Source organism: Aquarana catesbeiana, linkage group LG06, assembly GCF_042186555.1.
Source record: "Aquarana catesbeiana isolate 2022-GZ linkage group LG06, ASM4218655v1, whole genome shotgun sequence".
Taxonomy (NCBI): Eukaryota; Metazoa; Chordata; class Amphibia; order Anura; family Ranidae; genus Aquarana; species Aquarana catesbeiana.
In genome coordinates this window covers 368,199,257-368,224,963 of record NC_133329.1, presented here as the reverse complement: position 1 = coordinate 368,224,963, position 25,707 = coordinate 368,199,257, and the positions used below count along the sequence as shown (strand labels likewise).

Here is a 25,707-nt window from a genome sequence, read left to right as displayed (position 1 = left end):
ATGTACTAGCAGATTTACATAAACTTACACATTGAAACTACAGCTCAGCTAACACTGCATTTATAGCAGTTTGTTCCTTTTGGGATAAAGGTTTTATATAAATCTGATCATTGTAAGCACCCCTGTCAGTGGTAAATGGTTTGTCTTTACACTCTTAAATTATACATTTTGCAGAAGAACTTGTTTTGTTGAAAAACACGTACTGTCATCTCCAATATCACCGGCTCTGGTCCCTTTGCTCTACTCCAAGAAATTCATCCCCAGATGGATCAGTAACATATATAAAAAAAACACAGAGAGGAACTCATCATGCAAAAATGTATTACTTAATCCTCAGTATAAAAGATAGTCCCCGCCAAATTTGCACTCGCATTATGTGCAATCTCAGGATAGAGAATTTCCAGCAGTTGAAAATTTGTGACTGGAACGGGTCTGCGTTTGAATACCCGGAAGTGACGTCACTGAACATGATGGTGGAGTTTATAACCCACGTTTAACCAAATCGGGCTTCTTCAGAAAGAAAACATTACATTTAAAAATTGGTAAGCTTAAATTTAATAAATGTTTGCTTTTGGGTTTATTACCACTTTAATGTTATATGCTGGCTACAATAGGTCTTCTGCTCCCAATTACTTTGATTAGACACGGGTTAATATCCCCAGGAAGGGAATCCTCTCTCTTCAGAGGCCCTGCTCTGGGTGGAGGCACTGCTAACTTTATTATCAATCCCACTCTTCCACTTAGCAAAGGTTCTGGTTCTTTTTATTTACATACAGGTTCAATATTCTGTTTGGGGAGAGTCCTCTCTCATAACTCTCCCCCAAAAGAGGACTACACAGGCATTTACAAACTCAGACAGTAGAGGGAAGCAGATCTCTACATATTACTTTGTGGCTGTAATAAGATCATGCAGCTGTTGCTCAACCTCATCTCCTACAAATACCCACCATAATTGGAAAAACTCGGGGTCTATTTATGAACGGGGCTGGAAAACGAAAGTGAAACGGGGATCATAAGACAGGTCATCTATACTGTGGAAATACCCAAGAGAATTGAGAACACAAATTTAAATATCCACCAAGACGAATAGAGAGAAGCAAGAATATAAAGACCATCCACCCTAAACTGGTGTCTTACTTGGGGATACAAATCCACCAGTAAAGAAATATCCTAACGTAGTTTGTCTGATAAAGTAAGTCTAGAAGATTCAATATTTGTAATGATGTGTCAAATGTCGTTTTTTTTTTTTATTGTTTGTAGACATGATGGCTGAAATATATGGGCTGCTTTGGTGAATGCTAGATGCTTGGCTTTCATACTGATTCCATGGTTTTCATATTTTGAGATACCAGAGTTGATTTACTTGAAAAAAACTAGAGGTTGTTGACATAGCAAAGCTTTTATTGAATAAGGTGAAGCTTGGGCAAAATATGATCCCCTTGGTGCCCAACCTACGTCCCTTTGGCACTTTTTGTGCGTCCCTCAACTCTATAGCATGCATGCAGTCTCTGACAGTCTCTTGTAGCATACTTGTAGTCTCTGAGCAAGTCCTGCAGCATGTCCACAGTGTCTGACATCTCTTGTGACATGCCCATAGTCTCTGACCATTTACTATGTCTTGCCCATAGCCTTTGACCATATCCTGTTGTGTGTCTGCTGTTCCTAAAACCAGGGCCGGATTAAGAGCATCATGGGCCTGGTGCTGAGGATTTTGTTAGGCTTTTTTATGGAAATAAATTCCACTTCTGTGCAGGGAAGGCTTGGGCTGTTGGTCCTCCCCCTCCCGACTCCTTCATGCTCCAGAAAAGGTCTCTGGGGGTGTCCAGGGTCTTGTTGGCCATAGCAGAGCAGATGTGCAGAGGCCATTGCGCATGCATGGGCACAATTACAATGATGTCCTTCCTGGCAGGCATGTCCACGGGTTCGAGCGAACGCGTTTGCACATACGTGTGTATGCGTGCCCCATTAGCATTGGCGCCAATTGCAGTATATAGAGATGGCAGATGCACTAGGGCCTTTGCTGTCTGATCCGCAGCTTTCTCCCTGTATCTGGTTTCCAGTGCTGCCCTTGATCTGATTGTAACCCGGCTTCCTGACTCCTCCGATTCTCTCCATTCCTGACCTCGACTTGCTTGACCTTTCTTCAGTCTTGACTCCGGATTCCCTGTTTCCAAACCTTTGCATGAACTTGACCATTCTTATTGATATCTCTGATGTACCTGATTCTTCCATATCTGACCTGGCTTGTCTGACTCTGCACCAGTCTCCTCCCTTTGCTACAGCCTCCACGTACCTGCATCTGTGGTACCCGGCACCAGCAACCTACCTGCATCCGCAGCACCCCTGCATCCATGAGTGCCTGCATCCACAACCACTAACCGCAGCTCCCCTACCTCTGATGGCTGCTACAAGTGTCCCCCTGCTACGGAGAACACCACAAGCACGCCTACCTCACCATGCTCTCGCGGCCGCTGTTGCAAACTCAGTGGTCCCTGAACCAGGGCTGTATGAGAGGCCTTCCTCTGCTCGTCAGGCTCTATGAGCAAGGTACAGTATGTGACAGTATCAGGCAGCCATGACGGAGCCTGCAAGAGGACCCTCTCCTATGGAGATCTGCCAACATCTTGCTGCTTTTACACAGGCCATCAAGTCCCTGCAAGAGGGTTATACTCAGCTGAAAGAACGGGTACAGTCCCTAGCTACCCCACCCAGCTCTCTGACCAGTCCGCGGGTTCCCACACCCGAACGATTCTCCGGGGATCGGAGCAAGTTCTGTGCTCTCCGCACCGCCTGCCAGTTATATTTTGCGCTCCAACCCCAAACCTTTTCTCTGGAGGCCACAAAAGTTGGGTTCATCATCATTCTCCTGCAAGGGGAACCTCAGTCCTGGACCCACCAGTTAGTGGAGAAGAGTGATCCACCGGTTCAGGAGATGTCTTCCTTTTTCAGCGCAGTGGCGCAGCTATAAGACGACCCCCCGAAGCAGCCCTCCACGCACTTCAGCAGGGTCGGCGAGCAGCTGAGGATTATGTCTCAGTTTTCAGATGTTGAAGTGCGGACACCCAGTGGAATGACGAAGCCCTGTGACACTAATTACGTCTGGGCCTCTCTGAGAACCTCAAGGACGAGTTCACCTGGGTCGGTATACCCAATACCCTGGAGGCCTGAATTGCCAGGGTAATCAAGATCGACCAGCAGCTCCATGAGCCCCAGGCAGTGAGGTTCACTCCATACAATCGGCCTGTCTGGATGACACCAAGAGCCTCAATTCCGGCTTACCACACCCAGTCCAACCCAGCCATGACGCATACCAGTTCTGCCAGCTCGGCAATGAGCCTGAACCAATGCAAATTGGATTGATATGCCCTGTATTATCTCCTGAAGAGCGACTGCGGCGCAGACAGAGGGACCTGTGCTTATACTGCGGGGAGGCCGGCCATTACGTACGCGCCTGTCCAACAAAACTACATAAGTGCTACACGATACTGCCAACCCATCTGTCTTACTTGTCAAGAAAAGCAACTCATCTTGTTCTTCTCCTCTTTTCAGCTTCCGAGCGGAACAGTATGGATCAACGCCATTATTGATTCGGGGGCATGCAGCTGCTTCATCTGCTGATCTTTGCCAAATAGCAGCGCTTCCCATTATGACCAAAGACGCAGGGGTTGTCGGTATACCTGGCTGACGGATCCTGTATTAAATCAGGACTAGTCACTCAGGAGAAAGGGCCCCTATCTGTGACTACACCAGCTCAGCATAAGGAACTACTAAGCTTGGATAATATTTAGTCTCCACTGTTTCCCATCATCCTGGGCCTTCCCTGGCTCAGAGCCCATAACCCCCAGATCGATTAGATCACTGGAGAATTCAAGTTTCAGTCCCAATACTGCCAAGAACACTGCTTCCCCAGGGCCTCTGAAGCCGCAACCACCTTACTATGTATGGACTCCAACCCGGACACAAGTCAGCCTGTACCCAAGGCCTATGAGGAACACCAAGATGTTTTTTAGTAAACAGGGGGCAGACTCGCCATATGACTGCCCCATGGAGTTATTCCCTGGGGCTGAGATTCCCTTCAGGCACATCTTCCCCCTATCTGAGAAGGAACAAGGAGTGCTAAGGGAGTACGTGGACAAGAATCTAAAGAAAGGATTAATTTGCCCGTCCACATCTCCCGCAGGAGCTGGAATCTTTGTGACCAAGAAAGACCAATCCTTACGCCCATGTGTCGATTACAGAGAACTGAATAAAATCACTGTCAAGAACCGCTATCCTCTCCCCTTGATGCCCAAATTATTCCAAAAGTTAAGAGCAGCAACATCTTCACCAAACTGGACCTAAGAGGAGCATACAACTTGGTCCGCATCAGAGAAAGGGCGAGTGGAAGACAGCTTTTCGCACCAGGTTTGGCAACTATGAAATTTTGGTGATGCCCTCTTGGCATATGCAATTCGCCAGCCACTGTCCAGCAGTTCATCAACAATGTTTTCCGGGACTTTCTAGACATCTTTGTCATCATGTATCTGGACGATATCCTAATCTCTCCTTATCCCTGAACACCTACCAGGGACATGTCAAAAGTGTCCTGCTTCGACTACACAGGCTCTACGCCAAACTGGAGAAATGTGAGTTTGAACGCGAGAATATCTAATTCTTGGGGTTGATGATGTCTCCAGCAGGAATCAAAATGGACCCCCAAAAGGTTTCCGTCATACTGGATTGGCCGGCACCCACCGACAAGAATTCATAGGATTCGCCAACTTCTATAGGAGATTCATCAAGGGGTGCTCAGCTATCATAACCCCCGTCACCCAGTTAACCAAGTCGCACCTGTGCTTCAACTGGCGTACAGAAGCACAAGAAGTGTTCCAGATATTAAAGGAATTGTTCATCTCTGCACCTATCCTAAGCCACCCTTCCCCTTTATCCCAATCTAATAGTCTCGCACAGTGTAAACCAGAGCTCATGTTTTAACCCTTGTATGGTATTTTCCTTTGATAATAAAAGTATTCAGTTTTTACAACAAATTTTTGAGACTCTCAATTGCTGCTTTAAAACCCCACAGGGAACTTCTTTCTCTTTTTTAGATCTTAAGCCACCCTAACCCAGCACTATCCTACATCCTGGAAGTAGATGCCTCAGTCAGCAATAGGAGCGGTGGTGTCACAACGCCAAGGGCTGAAGGACCTGGTGCACCCTGTAGCTTTCTTCTCCGGCCGACTCTCCCCAGCAGAGAGAAATGATGATGTGGGTAACCGAGAATTACTCGCCATTAAAGCGTTAGAAGAATGGAGATATCTACTCAAAGGCACAGCACACCTCATACTGATCTACACGGATCACAAAAACTTAGAATATCTACGATCTGCCTGATGGCTGTGGCCACACCAAGCTTGGTGGGCTCTGTTCTTCACAAGATTCACCTTCCATATCACGTACAGACCGGGATCCAAGAACGTTAAGCCAGATGCACTATCAAGGATGTAGGATGACCTAAGGGAACCGGCAGTATCACATACTATCTTACCCGCAGGTAACTTTCTGCTTTTTAAACCCAATCTGCTGTCACAGATTAAACCAGGCCTCCACTAATATATCAGTAGTCCCCCCCCCGGGTGACCTTGGTAGCCAGAGGCGGGTTACGATGGCGGGAGAGTCAGATTTTCATACAAATACTTCTTCATGATCACCCACTAGCAGGTCACTTCGGCATCATAAAGACAAGACTTGGTACGTCGTACCTTCTGGTGGCCAGATCTAGAAGGGTTCTCCGGGAGTTATGTGAATTCCTTGTTCCATCTTGCCGAGCTTGGGGGTTACTAAAACCACTACCTGTCCTCGATAGACCATGGGAAATGATTGCAATGGACTTTATCGTAGAGCTCCTACCATCAGAGGAATGCAAGGCAATCTTTGTGGTAGTAGATGGGCTATCAAAGATGGCCCACTTCCTACCATTGAAGAATAATCCGTCTGCCATGGAAATGGCCAGAGTCTTTATTAAGGAGATTGTGAGATTGCATGGGGTTCCAGTGAACATAATATCTGACCGGGGGGGCGCAGTTCACCTCATGGTTTTGGAGAGCATTACGTGAGGTCCTGAAGATTGAATTATCCTTGTCCTCTGCATACCTACCTCAAACATACAGACAAACAGAGAGAACAAAGCCGACACTGGAACAGTACATCCGGTGTTTTACGTCCTTTGTACAGAATAAATTGGGAATCATTTTTGCCCCTGGCCGAGTTTGCATATAATAATGCCAGCCATTCTGCCACAGGACAGTCCCTATTTTTTGCAAACTATAATTTCCAAGTATCTTTTTTACCTGATTTAGTTTCTGAGTCCTCAGTTCCAGCAGTACAGAATACAATGGAGTTCCTCAGTCACAACAAGATCCTACATGAAGCAGTGACAAAGGCGCAGATGGATAACAAGCGGGCGTTCGACAAGAGGAGGAGAGGGGATCTGAATCTTCAAACAGGCTATCCACAGCAAATCTCAGGCTGGCATGCCCATCAAAGAAGCTGGCCCAAGTTTGTGGGTCCTTTTCCGGTAAAACAGAGATTAAACAAGGTATCGTATGAACTGTCTTTTCCGGAGTCATTTAGAATCCACCTGGTTTTTCACGTAGCACTGCTGAAACCTGAGATACAGGACCCCTTCCCTGACAGAGGGTTGGGTCCACCCGAACCAGTGTTAGTCAATGGTTGATGAGGATATAGGATATTCTGAACTGCAGGAGAAGGAGAAACCAGTTGCAATATCTCATAAAATGGAGGGGTTATGGTCCAGAGGACAACTCCTGGGAACCCAAGGGGAAAATCCATGCAAAGGAGTTGATACAGGATTTTCTCCGTAGGCACCGACAGAGGGAGTGGCAAGTGGGCATCCGGAGGTTGCCCGTAAGGGGGGGGGGGGCGCGCAAGGTCAGGGACTTTCTGGCCATAGCAGAGCAGATATGCAGAGGCCATTGTGCATGCTCCTAAGAGCTCCTTTGAGCTTCTTTGAGCTTTTTTGAGCATTAGCATTTGTTTTCAACCCCTCCTATATAGTATTTTCTTACGTCTGCATAAACAAAACAAAAAGCTGGAACAAATGTTTTTACTCATTTTCGAGCTTATTTGAGCTTTTATGAGCTCTTGAGCTTTTTTGAGATCTTTGAGGCACTAGCTCCTCTCAAAAAAGTTTGGGGGAGGGGGTTTCTGTCTGTAGGAGCACATGCCTGAAGCCGCCTGAAAAAGCTATAGTGTGCATGGACACATTGGCTAACATGGAGTGGAGTTTCCAGGCAGAAAAAATAAGAGCTCAAAAAGCTTGTAGGAGCCCCTTCTTTGAGCTCCTTTAAGCTGAAATATGCATGAGTCCTAACTTGAATTTGCAGTTCGGAGATCAAACATATGGGCGGAAGCTGCTCAGCCCAAGCATAGTGTCTGCCCCACTGGATCCCTCTTCTTCTGGCAGCCTGTTTGTTCAAACTGACCTTCCAAAACGCAGGTGAAATACATCCATAGTCGGTCAAAAGCATGTCTAAAACAGAATTGTCAAGAAGATGGTTAAAGATATTGTATTCAGCATCATAACAAGAAGTGAGGTTCACGGCCTAAAGCCGCTAATATGTAAGATGAAAGGAGAGGGATGGGGGCATGGTCTGGAACGGCTCGGAGATGGCTGCCTAATTTCAGAGCTCCGTCTACCCGAGGTCACAATACAACTAAAACGGAGGCTCCCCGCAACAGGAGACGAGCAACACACAGCGCAGCGCTTCAGCTTCAAGATCCCGGGCACCGAGCGAACCGGTAACACAGCTCAGCGGCACCATTCCAGGGCTAGTCCGCTCCCATCAGCAGATGGACGCCACGTTGGCTCCCTCTAGGAGATCCCGCTCCCCGAGCAGAAGCCCACGCTTAGCACAGGACTGCCCCGCTCCTCTAAGCACTGGTGAGACCCGCACTCTCAATCTGCATGACAAGCAGGAGATCGCTGCTGACATTAAGAATACCCTGTCAGCTGCGATCTCAGACCTGATGAAAGATATACAGGCAATTAACCTCAGGGTGGAGGAGGTAGAGCATACAGCCACCCGCCATGAATGCTTCCCTTTGCCAGGTACAACAGGTCACTGAGTCCCACGCCATACATCTCCGAGAACTGCACCGACAGAGGATTTGGACAACCGTGGCAGACGCCACAATCTGAGAGTGAGGGGACTACCAGAAAACATTGAACCCAACAGACTTACCCAGACTACTTTAGCCCTATTCAATGACATACTGGAAAGGCCCCAGCATGCCCCAATTGTGATTGAATGACTACACAGAGCCCTCAGACCTCACGGGAGGAACACTGACCCACCTCGAGACGTAGTTTGCTGCCTGGTGAATTTTTCACTAAAGGAAGAGATCCTGCGAAAAGCCCGTAACAGAGGGCGCATAATATCACACTGAGCAGAAGTGAAAATATATCAAGATCTCTCTAACATCACCCTACAAAGAAAGAGAGTTGAGACCCCTATGAGTAGGCATCTTTGTATGTGAAACGCATTAGCTATTGCTATCTCCTGTCTGTGTTGATGACTCTTGTTGATTTTATCATGGAATAAAGATGATCGTTTCTCATAGTGCAGCAGTCCGGGATTTCCTTGTTCATATAGTTGAGACCCCTCCTGGATCTTCTACAAGCCAGATCCATTGCATACAGGTGGAAGTTCCCCTTTTGCCTTTCGGCATCGAACCAAGGCCGCACCGCAGCTTTAAGAGTCCCTGAGGACCTGGACCATTTTTGCTCTGCTCTGGAGATACCAAAGTTCGACCTTCCCGACTGGTATAGCGACTTCCGCTTTCTGCCAACAAGAAACGCAACCCCAATGGATGGTGTCCATGAAGCAGGACAAAGAGATCCAAGTTGCCGCCGCTCACTGGCTCCATAATACCATCCCCCACCAGCACAAGGCTCTCTGAGAAATACACTTAATAAAACGCGTAGAGCCATAGTACATGCAATGCTGAAACAGATTGTCTTCATGTATTTTTCATTTGTATGGACATTTGCATTGTTATCACAAAATTCAAGCTAATAGGAAGTTTCTCAGTCAATGTAGCATAAGCGTCTACATACTGTCATGTAATTCATGTTCCTATATGTATATATATGAATTTTGCTGTTTTATCATGTATCTTACTGTACGAATTTTTAATCATGATCTACATTAAATATGCCGGTTTTTGCACCCACCACTGCTGACTGCATGTCTCATTCAAAGTCCCGCCCCGCTCTCCCCTCTTTTTCTCCGAGAAATAATAGCCCAACTGCATCCCCGGCTCATCGGCGAGCACGGATTTCTGCTTAAAGAAGACAACTACTACATTCAGAATATTCTCTATGGATCAAGGTTAGTGCTTCTGTAATTGAACTGCCCACCCAATACGAGACGCCCTTCACCCCACATGCTTCTAACGGTACACAATGTCTTAAGGCACAACCTCATAAAGCTTTGCCCAAGACTCTTCTTCCAACCCCCACAAGGGTATCTAACCCGACATCTGCATCCTCCCAACTTACCCAATAATTGGAGCCTACAATTTATTACAGCCTTGAATCATCTTGCGAGGCTTGATCACCTCCCCCCCTCTGATGAGCCTTCAAATTCTCCACAACTATGGAACTTGCAGCAAATATAACCCTAACTCGGGGAACACTAAAAGAAGCATCAGGAACCAAGCGACACCAAGTGCCAACAACCCCTTTCCCGAACAATACGCAAGAAATATCGAGAGGACTAGGAAGCAAGACTCCTTAACCCCACTACTCGATGCCCCTCTCAAATCTTGGAATTCTAAAGAGACCACTGTACTGGGCCACATATTCACCCTTTTGGGTAAATTACTCACCCTCCTACCACCTTTTCTTACCCTCACTAGCCTTCCCACCTCCCTCCCCCCTGCCCCTACTCCTATTCATATCTGTGCTACTTTCCATTAGAGTGAATTGGCACAGTACCACTTGCTATAATAAGTGTACCTAATACACAATTGCAATTCTCTGTTCTTAATCAAACCAAATGCCTTGATCTATAGCTTGCACTGTACTGTTATGCCTGCGTATAGTCCATTACATGTTTGAATCTATGTTCTTTTCATATGTATTGTTTTCATTAGAGTGAGTGCTTGAACAGGATGAGGGTGGATGCCGGTAAGATAAAGCCTAACACATACCACCACTCTCTATATCGTCCATGCACTATGCAAAGCAACTTCAGCCACAGATATTATACCCGAATCAAATAGTAATTCAATCAGGCCGTTCCATCTTTGCTCTTTTGGGAGACTTAGATATCTACAGGCCCACCTGCAGGACCTCTCCTTATCACCATTGCAAGTTATGACCGGTTACCAATGATTCAGACTCTTATATGTTTTAATATTTTTATGTTTCTAGGTTTTTCTGTTCATGTTCCTAGCAATGTTAAGTATACAATAATAAAGTGCTTGCCTTATTTTTACCTCGCTCACACCTGAAGAGGTGAACCCTTTGCCATACAATCCCTGACAGCCCACTTCCCAGGCATCCTTAAAAGTACCCTTCTCTAATCAAGACACGTCTTCTCATGTCAAACATCTTCCTCTCTAATATCCCCCCTCCACTCACCACCTAAAACGTCTAAACTCCTCACACGTTTATCCAACTATTAACCATTAACTCGCCAATACAACAACACCATTACCAGCCTAAAATCTATCTCTTGACCCATCCCTCCAAATTGCCCACACGCCTCTCCGATTTTTGAATTTACATTCCTTTGATCTCCTATCATCTATGCCACATATCCCAGCTATATACCTCCACATTAGCACCATAGACCTCACAGGTAGCTGAGACCTCAACCACCTTGAGACCCTTACCTACCACCCCCTCACCCAGCAAACTCAGGTAGTCCCTGCTGACCCATTCCAGACACCCCCTCTATCAAAGGTAAGCTAACTGGTCTAAATACTTACCTCCCAGATTCACAACCCCGCCCCCTCCTCCTACTCTCCCCTACCCATCCCTACCTTCCACCCTATCCCCTTTCTTCTCCGCCCAACACTCCTCTATCCCCTCGCCCACCCCCATTTCAACTCAACTCACCCTCCCCCTTAACTGCTCACACATCTCTTTCTCCCTCCTAATTCAACATTTTCCTAACCACTGAGGTTAAACACCGCCCCAAATCCATACTTTGTAAATATCTGACCCTCACACTACATATGACATCAACCATGTCCTCCCACCAATCCACATCCACACCTTTTATCACTTAAAATTGTATCCCTAAACACGAAAGGACTTAACAAGCCTGAAAAAAGGTCCCAAGTACTAACCAGCATGCACAACATGAAGGCGGACATCGTGTTCTTACAGGAAACCCATTTTAAAGCAAACTCCATTCCCAAACTTGAAAACAATAGCTACCCACTAGCCTTCCATGCAACTACTCCAACTTCCAAAACAAAAGGGACCTCCATACTGCTAGCTAAAAATCTCCCCTTTCAATTATCGGACACCTTAGCAGACGACCAAGGGCAATACATTTTCCTGAAGGGTACGCTATGGAATAAACCTATTACACTGGCCAATATATACAGTCCAAACACATCACAGGTCCCGTTCTTCAGATCGGTTGCCCGCCTACTCACCACCTTTCAATCCGGAATTTTAAGCTTAGGGGGTGACTTTAACATTCCTCTTAATCCCATCCTCGATTCCTCCACAGGCACCTCCCATCTCCCATTCCGTGCATTAAGACAAATCAGACCATCTTTGCAGGAACTCGCCCTTCATGATACATGGAGAACCCTGCACCCCCAAGTCAAAGATTAAACTTTCTTCTCTGCTCCTCACAATAAATACACCCGTTTAGTCTACGTCTTCATAAGCCAGCAAGACCTACCTCTCTTGTCTACCTCCTCAATTGAACCCATGACTGTCTCTGACCACCACCCGATCACCCTCCGAATAACCTTTCCTCTGACCACTCACAGTACTAAAATATGGAGACTTGATCCTAACATATTAACAGACAAAGACAGAGTAAGCAAGCTAAAGACGACCATCACCAATTACTTCCAGGACAATGACACCCCTGACACTTCTCCATTAACCCTATGGGAATCACATAAGTGCCTGATATGAGGGTATCTCATCTCCCTTGCTTCGTCTATAAAGCGCGACAAACAGAAATGAATGAATGACCTACTTGCTAAAATACAAGTACTTGAAAGGAAACATAAACGCGACCTAGCCCAACATACCTTTGAGGAACTCACTGAGACGCGGAAAAATCTCTTAGAGATACTTGATCAAAAGACCAGAAGAAAACATGTTTTCTCACAGAAGCTCTTTTATGAGCACAGCAACAAAAGTGGTCACTTACTAGCACAGGCTTTACGCGCTAAATGGACCAGAGCAACTGTCCACCAATTAAAAACCCCTAAAGGGAATACACTTCAGAGTAACCCAGATATTGCACAAGAATTCAAATATTTCTACTCGAACCTATACAATCTAAAAACCTCAGAACCACAGCAAACAGGATCTTCACCTAGGCCGACCCTCATTGACAACTTCCTACACGCCCATTGCCCTAGATTGCTCTTCCCAGAAACCACAGCCCAGCTAGACCTCCCCATTTCCAAACTTGAATGGGACCTGGCCCTGACGGCCTTTCGGCAGTATACTACAAAACATTCACAGAAATACTACACATCCCCTACCTCAAAGCATTCAATTTTCTATCTCCAGATCACCCACTCACCCCCTCCTATGCTGGAAGCTCATATCTCAGTTATTCCCAAAGAAGGAAAAGACCCCACACAAGCGGCAAACTACAGACCGATATCCCTTCTGAATCTTGACGTCAAAATCTCCGCCAAAATTATAGCAAACTGCTTGCTCCCCCTCCTTTCTCGCATTATTGATCGCAACCAAGTGGGCTTTATCCCTGGCAGAGAAGCCAGGGATAACACCATTAAAGCAATTAACCTTCACCACTTTCTGACATCTACCAATACAGCAGGTTTCTTCCTCTCTCTGGACGCAGAGAAGGTGTTTGACAGGGTAGCCTGGGACTACATGGAAGTGGTTCTTAAATCTCTGGGTGTAGGATGTCACCTATTAAGCTCTATAATGGCTTTATACTCCAATCCAGTAGCACGAGTCCGAATTAATTGCTTCCTGTCAAATGCCTTCTCCATTCGTAATGGCACGAGGCAAGGCTGCCCTCTCTCCCCAATTCTTTTCGTGCTCACCTTAGAACCCTTCTTGCAATGCCTACGAAACAACCCAGATATCGGAGGAGTACAAACCACTAATAAAGAATACAAGCTAGCGGCTTTTGCAGACGACATTTTCCGATTTCTTACCGACCCACATACCTCCCTCCCCAACCTCTTAAAATAATTCCACCAATTTAAAATAATCTCCAACCTTAAGATAAATTTCTTCAAATCCTATGACCTAAACGTCTCTCTTCTGAGCAGACTAGTGACCCAATATAAGAGCAACTTTCCCTTCCAGCGGAAGAAAGATCACATAACTTATCTAGGAATTCAACTCACCCAACGTCTTAAAGACCTATACAGTAAAAACTACCTCCCCATCTTACAAAACCTCACCAATGACTTCAAACGATGGCACAAACCCATCTTCTCCTGGTTTGGCAGAGCGGCCATTCTAAAAATGAACGCTTTGCCCCACCTCCTATACATTATGCAAGCGGCACCAATCCACATACCCACTACTTTTTTTCAAAGTTACAAAAGTCTCTGCACACGCTTCCTCTGGACAGACCGGAAACCCAGAATCAGCTATCAGCACCTCTCTCTACCCAAGCCTAAGGGTGGGATGGGCCTTCCTGATACCGAGCATGCCAGCTCACCAGAATAATAGATTGGAACATCCACAATGAAATCAAAGACTGGGTCCACCTCGAGGCTACCTTTACCCCACTCTCGCTTTACTTATTACCATGGGCACTCCACAATCACATTCCGATCGACACCCTCCTTCACCCCCTCATTAGTCCAACACTTAGAAGTTTCCAAGATTCCTGTAAACTGACATCATTATCATCAACACCTAGCCCTCTCACGCCAGTACATCTTAACCCAGACTTTCCACCTGGATTGCATAGCAACTTCTTAAAGAACTCATGGCCCCACAAAAACGCTTTAGCATACCATTTCTATAAACAAGGTAAACTCCTACCATACGACAAATCATCCTCTGATGATGATGGCCCCTCATCTCCCCCTGGAACTACACTTTGCTGACTTCCTGTCAAGCTCGCTCAGATAGTGAATTTAAGGTCTCTAGACCCCTATCCCCTTTTGAATCTCTATGTCTAACATAAAGTCCCCAACGCCACCTAATCTCGGTAACGCACTCTTTCCTATTCACAAACATTTCCCCAAATACGAGCAAGGCATGCTTGACTTGGGAGGAGGAACTCTCTCTATCACTTACCCCTGAAGACTGGGAACAAATTTTCCTGACTATACACAAAGTATCGGTTAACACCACTACACAAGAAAATGGATACAAAATCCTAACACGTTGGTACTGCACCCCTGCACTGACCCACAAATACCAACCAGATCTCCCAGATACATGTTGGAGATGCCGAAGTGATAAAGGATCTATCCAACACATTTTTTGGAGCTGCCCCAAAATCCAATCGTTCTGGTCCGAGATCCACCGCATCATCGCCAAGGTTACCACATATACACTTGAGTTCACACCAGCCCAATTCCTCTTACACTACTCCTCTTCCACAAACAATCGATACTTCAAATCCCTTGCCATGTACATGGTAAACACAGCCAAACAATGCATACCAATCCACTGGGAAACTTCACACACCCCCTCTACCAAAGAATGGCTTTCTAGAATAGCCAAAACAACAGAAATGGAACGAATCCTCTGCATAGCCAACAACACACCCACAAAATTTTCCTCCAAATGAGCCTGTTGGACTCACTTTCTAACAACGACAGAATACCACAACCTGACGACCCCTAATGCACCGCAAGCATACACTTCAGGAGACCTCCCACTCTAAAAAGCCCCGACATCAACCCCTTACCTAACAGCCACCATAATGCACATCTAAAGCACAGAATCTCTAAACTCGTGTCTCACGATCCTAACCTCCATATACCCACCCCCACGGAGGGAGAGAGAGAGATGGTACCCAATCCACCCCCTCCGCCTCCTTTTTCCACCCCCCCTTTCCCCAACTTCCACTTCTTACTCTCAATACCCCTCCCTACCACTCCATCTACCCCAAACTTTCCTTCAAACCACCCCTGAACGCTACTCTGCACAACCAGAAGCGCGATACTCTACTCAGACACACTCCTACCACAATATTCACACCCTAATCTCGATGCTTCAGGCGGTTAAGAAAACAAGACCACTTATACCACTTCTATCACTTACCTACTAGTGAGACACCAAATAAACACCAAACTGCCTACCAACCATTACACACTCATCCGACTATCAATCCTATACTGTACTCAATTTTCCTGTACTGTGTTCTATTTAGGTTAACTGTTATGTTAACATCTATGTGATACTAGTTGCTTCTGTAACATATGTAATATGTTACAGTGTAATATTTGTAGTGCAATCCTCTTTATTTGACTGCATCAGAAAATCCTAAATTGTTAGGAATCTTTGTTATTCCTGCCAGCCAGGTCTTATGAACATTTTCAATGGTATTGCTATGATGCCACCAGACTCTCCAGAGTTATATCAATGAGTGTCTCCAGTCATTCAGGTAGAGAAGAAATTCAGATTTCCAGTGAATCAGTTGACATACAGCAAAAAATGAAGAATCTTTGTATGTAGCTTTCCGCTTGCATTAGAGATTGTAGAACCAATGTTGAGTTCAAGGGAATTTTTATTATGTTGATGAACTCTATGGTATAAGGTAAATAGAATCCAAATATTTTTGATTGGTGCACAATCCCACCAGATATGAAGGGTAGTACCAAAGGCAGAATGACCTCTTCTACAAGTATCAGAATGTGAAGGATAAGTAGATCTAAGTTTGGAGGGTGTTGGGTATCACCTTGATAGTCTTTTTCTCTTAGACTGCACATGACATGGAGAGTTTTTATGGGTACATATAAAGATTTAATGTTTTTCCTTCCTCTTTCTTGGTTTTCCTTTTTCCTTCTTTTTTCCTTCTTTTTCCCTCTTTTTTCCTTCTTTTTTCCTCTTCTTTCTTCTTTTTCCTTCTTTCTTCGATTTAACTAATGAATACAACATCTGGCAGCTTGTTTTAGCAACAGGGCCTGAGAGAAGAGTGCTGCAATTTTATTGGGTGGATTAGCAGTCAGGGAAGTTTGTTTGCCCCATGCACTGAAATTCCAAGCAGTGCTGTCAGCCCTACCACTGTCAATTCACAACTGCTGTACTATGTTAGTACATCCTTCTTATTTTCATAACCGTAAGGTTAAAAAAATATATATTTTTTCCTTACTAAAATAAAAAGTTATACTTACCTGCTTTATGCAAAGGTATTGCACAGAGCGGTCCTGAACCTCCTCTTCTGGGGTCCCCTGCCCACACTCTTGGCTCCTCCCCTTTGTGTGCCACCATAGGAGCCACTTCCTTTGGTGGCGCACATGCAGGCTCAATCTAGAGCCGTGATTTGTGTGTCCATTGACACACTCGGCCTGCCTCCTGCTCACTCGATTTTGACTGACTGATGGCTCCTGCTGCTCTCAGCCAAGCCTGAGAGAGAGGAAAGGGGAGCGAAGACCTGTAGATGTGCACAGCGCTGGATCGATACAGGTGAGTATTCATGTATGGGGGTGAAGAAGAAACTAAAGCTGAAAGGTGTTTCACCTTCATGCATAGGTAAAAAAACTATTTGACTTTACTATTATTATTATTATTATACAGGATTTATATAGCGCCAACAGTTTGTGCAGCGCTTAACAAAATGAAGGCAGACATTACAGTTACATTACAATTTGGTATAAGAGGAATCAGAGGGCCTTGCTCGCTAGAGCTTACAATCTTTAGAACCACTTTAACTGTAACCCCTCCTTTACATTCTCGGCACTCGCTCCCATCTCATACCAACTGCTCACTATTAACCCCCCCCGGCTGCTAGTGCAGCAGTGACTGCATTGTCAGTCCACTACAGGAAGCTAGGAGCTGACTGCAAGTTCATCAGGTATTGTTCAGCAATTGCAGCATTTGTAGATCTTGCCTATGCACATACTTCAAAGCAACATGTCCCAACTCATGTTTCTAGCTGTGCCATGTGGTGTTGGTCCAGGAACTATACACGCATCATTAAATTGAAGATCAATCAGTCGAAGCTCAAAGAACCCTTAGCAGCAACCTCTGGAGGAACCTTAGGGCTTCATGTAAACCTGGTTAAAGCGAAGGTTCACCCAATAGTGGAAGCTCTGCTCTTTCTTCTACCCCACACCCCCCCCCCCAACCCCCTTTTACGTTTGCCATATTTTTTTTTCTTGGGGGGGAGGGAGCGGGTACATGGTTTTGACAGAAACCCACTGCAACTGGGATCTCCTTGAATGGATGAATGCTTGTGACATTTGTCCAACAAATGATTTATAAGAAGACCCCTCTGGTTACCTTGGAGACCTGTGAATGAACTACAGGTGCCGTCCTCCACTGCGGCAGGTGGACCTGTAGTTCTCAATGGAACACAAGTGCAATAATCGCTGCAGTCATAATCCATTGACACTTCATGTAGCTCTTCAAATGACAGCCTTTACCACTTTAGGGACATGAAGCCGGAGAAAGAGTCTGCAGGAGCCTAGCATTGAGCAGGTGTGTGTGTATATGTATGTATGTATTTAATTTATGTTGAAGAACCAGAGGTGTTTTGTTTGGAAGCTGGTGTGTATATATAGATTTAAAAAGTGTTAATTTTACATTGGTGTGTTTTTTAAATATATGCTTTTTTTTTTTATTAAATAAGGAATTTATGGAAAACACATATGGTTCATTTTAAATGATGCTGTGACCATTTTTATGGTATTAATACAATGTCTTTTTCTGAAGAGTTCCAGGTGTGAGCACAAAGGCCTTGGGTTGACCTCCATTATGAATGAGGTTGTTGTAGGTGACACCTCTGTGGAAATAAAATTAGGTGACATCACTTTTGAAAGTACAGATGCCATTGTTAATCTAACTAATGCAACATTGGATCAAGACTTTGGTAAGCATTTCCAATCATTACTAATTTCATACATTCTTCTGAGTAGTAATTTTATTTATAGCTTAAACCTGCGCCCCTGACTATTGTGAAGCCCAAGGATAAGTGGGCTTTTATAAAATGTATACTTATAAGAGATCAAAAGAAAACGTATTGATGATGTTCCCAATTAAAACGAAAGCTGTTCCAAACCTTTTAGGTGGGCAAAACATATTTGGTAATTTTGTCAAGATCAGTGTTGGTTCATCATAAGATCTGTAAGAAGCCGGGGGCTGACTCAGCCCACCATGATCTACCTATAACTTAAATATGACTTTTGAGTGGACTGACCCATAAATCTAATAACTAAGTGTTTAAACTCTAATTGGATTCTATTTTCTTTCTACGTTTCTAGGTGTATCCAAACATATTCTCGCATCAGCAGGACCTATGGTAAAGGCAGAATGTGCACGTTTATGTAAGAACTACATGTTAATTCATCTCTAATGTATTAGAAATTACAGTATTTATAGGCAGAGTTTTTGTAAAAACATTCTGTGTACAGTATTGACTTTCACAAACTTGTCCTGAGGATAACCAATGCTCCGTATTTTCTACCTCCCACTCTGGAGTAATTCTGGCAGGTAAGCTTCAACTCGAGACCTGCCTGGGAGCCAAACAAAGGTCCAGGCTGCTTCAGAAACCCAAACCATGGCTCCAGGACTGCACCTGAAATTAACATTACAAACCTAAGAACGTTTTCCTTATCTGATATTAACAGATGGATTGGGGAACAAATCTGTGTCTATAAGCCTACGCCATCCTCAGTAGATTGGCTGGATTGGGTTTCCCACCAAGGGATATTTGCAGAGTGTGCCCTCTTCTTCCTCCATAGGCACAAGCGTGCACATTGTCTAATCTGTCAATGCATGTCTGCAGTATGAACTCTTGAGATTGATCATTTACCATCTGGTTTGGGATCCTGTCGCTAAATGAAAGTTGACCATGAAAACGAAAAACGATGAGGGTTATTTACTAAGGTTAAATCCACTTTGCACTACAAGTGCACTTGAAAGTACACTGAAAGTGCAGTTGCTGTAGATCCGAGGGGGACATGCAAGGAAAATAAAAAACAGCATTTTATCTTGCACGTGATTGGATGATAAAATCAGCAGAGCTTCCCCTCAGATTTAGGCCTCATGTACACTGCTGTTGGTAAACAGAAGTTTAGGAGCAGTTGGGCATTTTTTTCAACTGCTCCTGAACTCTCCTCTGTTATCTTATCAGTACATGTACATAGGTTCGTTTTATAGTCATTTCTAGGCAGTTGTGTTTAGAGGCTTTTTTTGGAACCCAAAAGAATGCGTTCAGAAGCTGTGTTTTAGAGGCATTTCAAAACGCCAAACACGGCAACTCACGTTTAGCAGCGTTTCGTTTACAGGCGTTTTTCATTTTTGGCTATTTTGAAAAAAAAAAAAATTTTTTTTTCAAACGCTTCTAGACGCAAACGCGGCTAAACGCGGCATGTAAATGTGGCTAAACGGCCGTTTTTAGAAGCCAGGTTCTAGCTGTCGAGTTAAATCTTTCAGGAGAGGTTGAACAACGTCCCGTGTATATGAAGCCTTATGCCGCGTACACACGAGCGGACTTTACGGCAGACTTTGTCCTGCAGGCTTTTCGACAGACTTTCCGAACGAACAGACTTGCCTACACACGATCAACCAAAGTCCAACGGATTCGTACGTGATGACGTACGACCAGACTAAAACAAGGAAGTTCGTAGCCAGCAACCAATAGCTGCCCTAGCGTTGGTTTTAGTCAGTCGGACTAGCATACAGACGAGCGGACTTTGACCGGACTCGAGTCCGTCTAAAAGATTTGAAACATGTTTCATTTCTAGGTCCGTCGAGCATTTGGGGAAAAAAAGTCCTCTGGAGCCCACACACGATCGAATTGTCCGACGGACTCCAGTCCGCCGAACCAAGTATGCCGTAAAGTCCGGTCGTGTGTACGCGGCATAACAGCGACTGCACTTCCAAGTGCACTTGCAGTGCAAAGTGGATTTGCCTTTCGTAAAAAAAACCCATATCTGTAAAACAAGAGCGCAAATACCTCTTCTTCTGTTCGGGATGCCAAATGCTGTTTCATTAGAATTTGTCCCCTGTGTTATGGAAATTTGGGGGGGGGGGGGGGGGGGTTTCTGTAGTCCTGTCTTAGGGTGAAAATGTAATGTTGCTGCTGTATAGATACACTAAAGTAAGTGTTTTCCCCTAGGACAGGAAGTACACAACTGGCAGGATCGCTTGGTGAAAACAACCACCACATCTTATGCAGAGTGGACAAGGACAGCCTGCTTTGCTCTACGGGTGGTCAGGTGTAAACTAATGATGCAGCGAAATTTTCGGCCACTGAAAATATGGTTTTCAGTGTAGTGCCGATAATGGCTTCCGAAAGCGCCCACGATTTTACAGCGATTTTGATGCGATTTTACCTTGTTTATGGTGTTTCATAGGTCATGTGACTGAAAAAATGCATTTCAAAAGGGGGGGGGGTACAATTTTGGTACAATTTTGGTTTGCCAAATCTGCACCAAAAATACAGCAAGCAGGATTTTTAACACCGCTTCAAAAAGGTGCTGATAATGTCCGACAATACATTAATGATCGAATCGATGCATTGAATATAATACAATTATTTATAAAAATATATATATTTTTAAAAAACCGTCAATTCCCGTTCGGCCAAGTGCATCCTGAAGTTTCAGTTTCGGCAACTAAATTTTCATTTTGGTGCACCACTAGTGTAAACGGTCTTTTTTTTGTTTTTGTGTGTGTGTGTTTTTTTTGGTTTTTTTTGTTTTTTTTTTGCGGATCGGATTGGAGGTAGACACAAGTCAAATTAAATGCACCTCTCTATAGCGGTGAATGAAGGGTCCGATCGGGTCTTCCTGCAAAACGGACGGCCAATCGCGTGAAAAGGACCTACGTTTCTGGGTTTAGAAACATTTAAAGTAACAGGCAAACAAATTAAATTAAAGCCCAATACCATCTTTTTGTACAGTAGTGGTGGTTTTTTTTTTGGAAAGAATTTTAAGCCACATAAATAAAAGCAGATTATTGTAAGCACCCCGTCAGTGTATTATGCCCTGTCTCAACCCTCTAACTGCTATTTTTCCTGGACAGCTTGGTCTGTTACAGGGAGTGGGGGAAAAAATCTACTGGCAAGATTTGCAGATAATGAAACCTATTGGGGGAGATGCACAATCATAAAATCTGGAGAGAGCATTAACACATACTGTGTGTAACTTTTATTTTGCTCATAAATTCACTTAAAATGTTGACCACGATGTGATGCCTAATCAAGAAGAGCAGTACAATCTACATAACACTGCAAGCAGGCAGGTGAGTTTATTAGTAAGTACAGTCCATCCGGAAAGTATTCACAGCACTTTACTTTTTCCACATTTTGTTACGTTACAGCCTTATTACAAAATGAATAAAATTATTTCCCCTAATCGTCTTTCAGGACAGCCACCTGAGAGACCTTGGCTCCTCCCCTTTGTAGGAAACACCGCGCCAGCCTTCTATAAATTTCCTCCTCCCCTGCTGGCTCCTCAGTTTGTGTTTCCTCCAGAGGGGAGACACCACAGGAACCTAGCCAGGAGAGCCAAGGAGGCTCAGGCAGCAAGTCCTAAAAAGAGGAGTAGAGACTCCTGGGACAAACCAGGGAACATTAGTGTGCAGTGTTCAAGACCCACAGCAGTCAGCATGTCACTAACCTGGGCAAGGAGAGTTCTTTATGTCACCCCCGCATCCCTGAGCGCAGGTAGAGGTCGGGGGGGGCACCTTTTCAGCACCCAGTGCGGTGGAGCGGAATGCGGGTCCAGCAGTCCCATGCCCTCAGCAGCGTGTGAAAGCAAATCACACCGGGTATTGGGACTGTACGGCCTGTGGCAGGTGAAGTTATATCCGGCCGAGGGGGCGTGCACTTCCGGGTTTGTGGCTTCCAGTTCCGGCCGCGAACGAGGAAAAGGAGCCAGACATGGGCTGGAGAGGAGCCGTGTATGCTGTATTGACAGCAGAGGCTCCAGAGGTGACACCAAAGGAAGCAATGGCGGACGCAGAGGGATCGGACCATACTGCTCCAGCAGAGACCAACTCCAGCCATGTGAATGTAAGGGGAACCTAGAGTGGAGCTCCCCTGCCCTGACCCCCCCCCCCCTCCCTTTACAAATGGGATAAAAAAGGGGCGGGGGTGGGTAAAGGACCCTCCGGTGTCAGGAGGTGGTTCATAGGCCCCCTGGTGAGGGAAGCCCGTATGAAGATACCTGCACCCCTGCAATTGTGCAGTGGAGGGTGATAAATATTAACTCTGTGGGGTGTTTTGCTTATGTCGTTTCAGAAAACAGACAAGACCAGGGCCCCTCATAATTCAAAAAGAAGGTGCCCCTCTTGTAAAACTACCCTTAAAGAGTCCTGGGGGAAAGCGTTATGTAAAGCTTGTATCAGTAAATTAGTACAAGAACATTCCACAGAGCAGAGTGAGCTAGCAGCATCTGTTAAAGAATTATCCAGTACTTTTGAATCATTTAAGACCTTTTTTGAAGGTTTTCAGATGCCGCAGCTTCAAACTGCTCCTCCCCCGGTACAGGCAGCATTATCAAAGTCGCAGGCAATACCCTCCACTAGTGCAGGTCCTTCAGTAGCCCCTAGGGAGGAGGCGGAAGAGGAACCTGACAGTGCAACATCAGGCTCCCAAGATTCTGAGGGTGAAACTCTGGATGGGGATTCCAGAAAGCCATCCCGATACAAACTCTCATTAGAGGAGGTTGACCATCTTTTAGGGGCCATTTATACCACACTAGGTATACAAACGGAAAAGAAACCTCTATCATTACATGATAAGATTTATGAGGGCTTAGGAGAACAGAAAAAGAAGAAATTTCCTGTTCATGAGGTCTTAATAGAGACAATTAAGAAAGAAGGGCAGGAACCAGAAAGAAAAGCATTTTTTTTCTAAAGCCTTAAAAAGACGGTTTCCCTTCTCAGAGGATCCAGCATCAGTGTGGAACAAAACACCAAAATTAGATGCAGCTTTCTCACAAATATCGAGGCACACGGATTTAGCATTTGAGGATATGGGGGTCTTATCCGAGGCAATGGATAAAAGGATGGACTCTTTATTAAAAAAGTCATGGGACTCGACAGTGGGAAGCCTAAAGCCAGCGATGGCAGTCACTGTGGTGGCTAAGAATTTAGAGTTCTGGTTGAATCAAATACAGGCTCACATTGAGGAGGGAACTGCAAAAGAGCAGATCCTATCTTCTTTCCCCACACTTCTGCGAGGCATTGCATATATTGCAGACGCTTCAGCAGAACTGGTTCGGATGGCAGCCAGATCTTCGGCACTAACCAACTCCGCAAGAAGGGCCCTATGGCTAAAGACATGGCAGGGGGACTGCGCGTCCAAAGCCAAACTCTGCTGGATTCCCTTTACAAGGGGACCTGCTGTTCGGGCCAGGGTTGGAGAAAGTGCTGGACCGTACAGCAGACAGAAAGCGTTCCCATTAAAATTCAAAGCAAATTGGAGTCAACCACAACAGAATAAAAGGAGGCAAAGAGGGGGTACAAGATCCCGTTTTACAACACCCAAGGCGGATAATCAGAGAAAACCTTTGGTTCAGAGAGGGAAAGGCAAGGGAGGAGCGATTTTTTTTTTTTTTTTTTGTCCTCCTGAGCAAACCCAAAACAAAAAATTACAAGATAGTCACAGTGGGAGGAAGACTGGGGGCCTTCCTCCTACAATGGGAAAGAATATCCTCCAACAGGTTTATTCTGAGGACAATAAAGGTAAGGTATCGTCTTGAGTTTTCAAGATCACCCCCAAACAGATTATACACCACCAAACTTCCAAAGAACAAGGAAAAGGCCAGAGGGTTAATGAGATCCATAAAGGAGCTCAAAGAACGAGTAATCACCAATGTACCAAAGGAAGAGAGAGGGCAGGGCTTCGACTCCCACATATTCGGCGTACAAAAAGCTTCAGGGAAAGTCAGACCGATCCTCAACCTCAAACCTCTAAATATGTCCATAACCTACAAGAGTTAGACTTAAAGGACGCGTACCTCCACATTCCGATACACCAGGAGTGTCCGAAGTTCCTAAGGTTAGCAGTAGAAACAGAAGGAAATCATGCACCTTCAATTTCAGGCTCTACCCTTTGGCCTCTCCTCCTCACCCAGAATTTTTACAAAAATTCTGGCCAAAGCTCTGGCACCATTACGGGTCAAAGGCATATTCATCATTGCCTATTTATACGACCATCTCCTGTTCGCAGAAACGCCCGGGAAGTTACTAGAAAACCTCAAGTACACACAGACATTCTTAGAGGGTCTAGGTGGGTTGATAAATTTAGGGAAATCCAATCTACAACCCACTCAACAAATAATATACCTGGGATATATTATAGACTCAGCTCAACAAAGAGTTTTTCTACCCAAGGAAAAAATAGAAAAAATTCAAAGAGAAGTGAGGATTATGCAGGCCAGTCTACCATGTGCTATAAGGCAGATAATGTCAACACTGGGTCTATTGACATCTGCAATCCCAGCAGTTCAGTGGGCAGGTCTGCATTTTCGACCACTGCAGATGTTCCTGTTAAAGATATGGGACCACAAGCAGGAGTCCTTAGATACCAAAGTTCTAATACCAACAAAAAGAACTTTATGGTGGTGGAGGATAACGGGAAATGTGAACAGAGGACGGTTGTGGAACCTACCCATTACACAAATCTTGACCACAGATGCAAGGGGCGTAGGGTGGGGAGCACATCTAGGCTCTCAGATAACTCAAGGGACTTGGGAAAAGGAGGAGAGGATGAGATCATCCAACTGGAAGGAATTGAAAGCAGTATGGTTTGCACTTCAAACCTTCCAGAAAGAGTTGAGAGGACATCATTTGCAGGTCAGAATCGACAATTCGTCGGTGATCACCTACATAAACAAACAGGGGGGAACAAAAAGTGGAACCCTGTGGAATTTAGCAGAGGAAATCTTGAAATGGGGAGAGGAAAACATACTCTCATGTTCAGTAGTTCACTTGAAAGGGGATTTAAACAAAGTGGCAGATTTCCTCAGCAGGAAAAAAGTGAAAGAAGGCGATTGGGTACTAAAACAAGAGGTATTCGAGCAGATTGCTCAAAAAATGGGGAATACCTCTGGTGGACTTGTTTGCCTCAAAGGAAAACAGAAAGGTCAGAGCGTTCTTCTCCCTGAAAAGATAGGACGGAGCGGGGTAGACACGTTAGCACAGAGGTGGGCATTCAACAAATGCTATGCTTTTCCCCCATCAGTACTACTACCAGCGGTAATAAGGAAATTACGTACAGAGAATACAACACTAATTCTCATAGCACCTCACTGGCCCAGGAGACCGTGGTTCTCTATGCTCAAAGAACTTGCGGTAGAACCCCCTGGTTATTACCA

The 25,707-nt window shown here is 45.0% G+C and overlaps 1 protein-coding gene across 1 annotated transcript in view; it reads left to right on the top strand.

Annotated features, from left to right (window-relative positions):
* Positions 1-888: 888 nt before the first annotated feature.
* The window catches only part of LOC141147094 (protein mono-ADP-ribosyltransferase PARP15-like), an 89,714-nt gene continuing 64,895 nt past the window's right edge, over positions 889-25,707 (top strand). Inside the window, exons 1-3 of the mRNA XM_073634192.1 lie at positions 889-1,192; positions 18,092-18,248; positions 18,640-18,702. Of these exons, the coding sequence (XP_073490293.1) occupies positions 18,134-18,248; positions 18,640-18,702 (178 nt within the window). The 5' untranslated portion in view covers positions 889-1,192; positions 18,092-18,133. The remainder of the gene's footprint in view (positions 1,193-18,091; positions 18,249-18,639; positions 18,703-25,707) is intronic.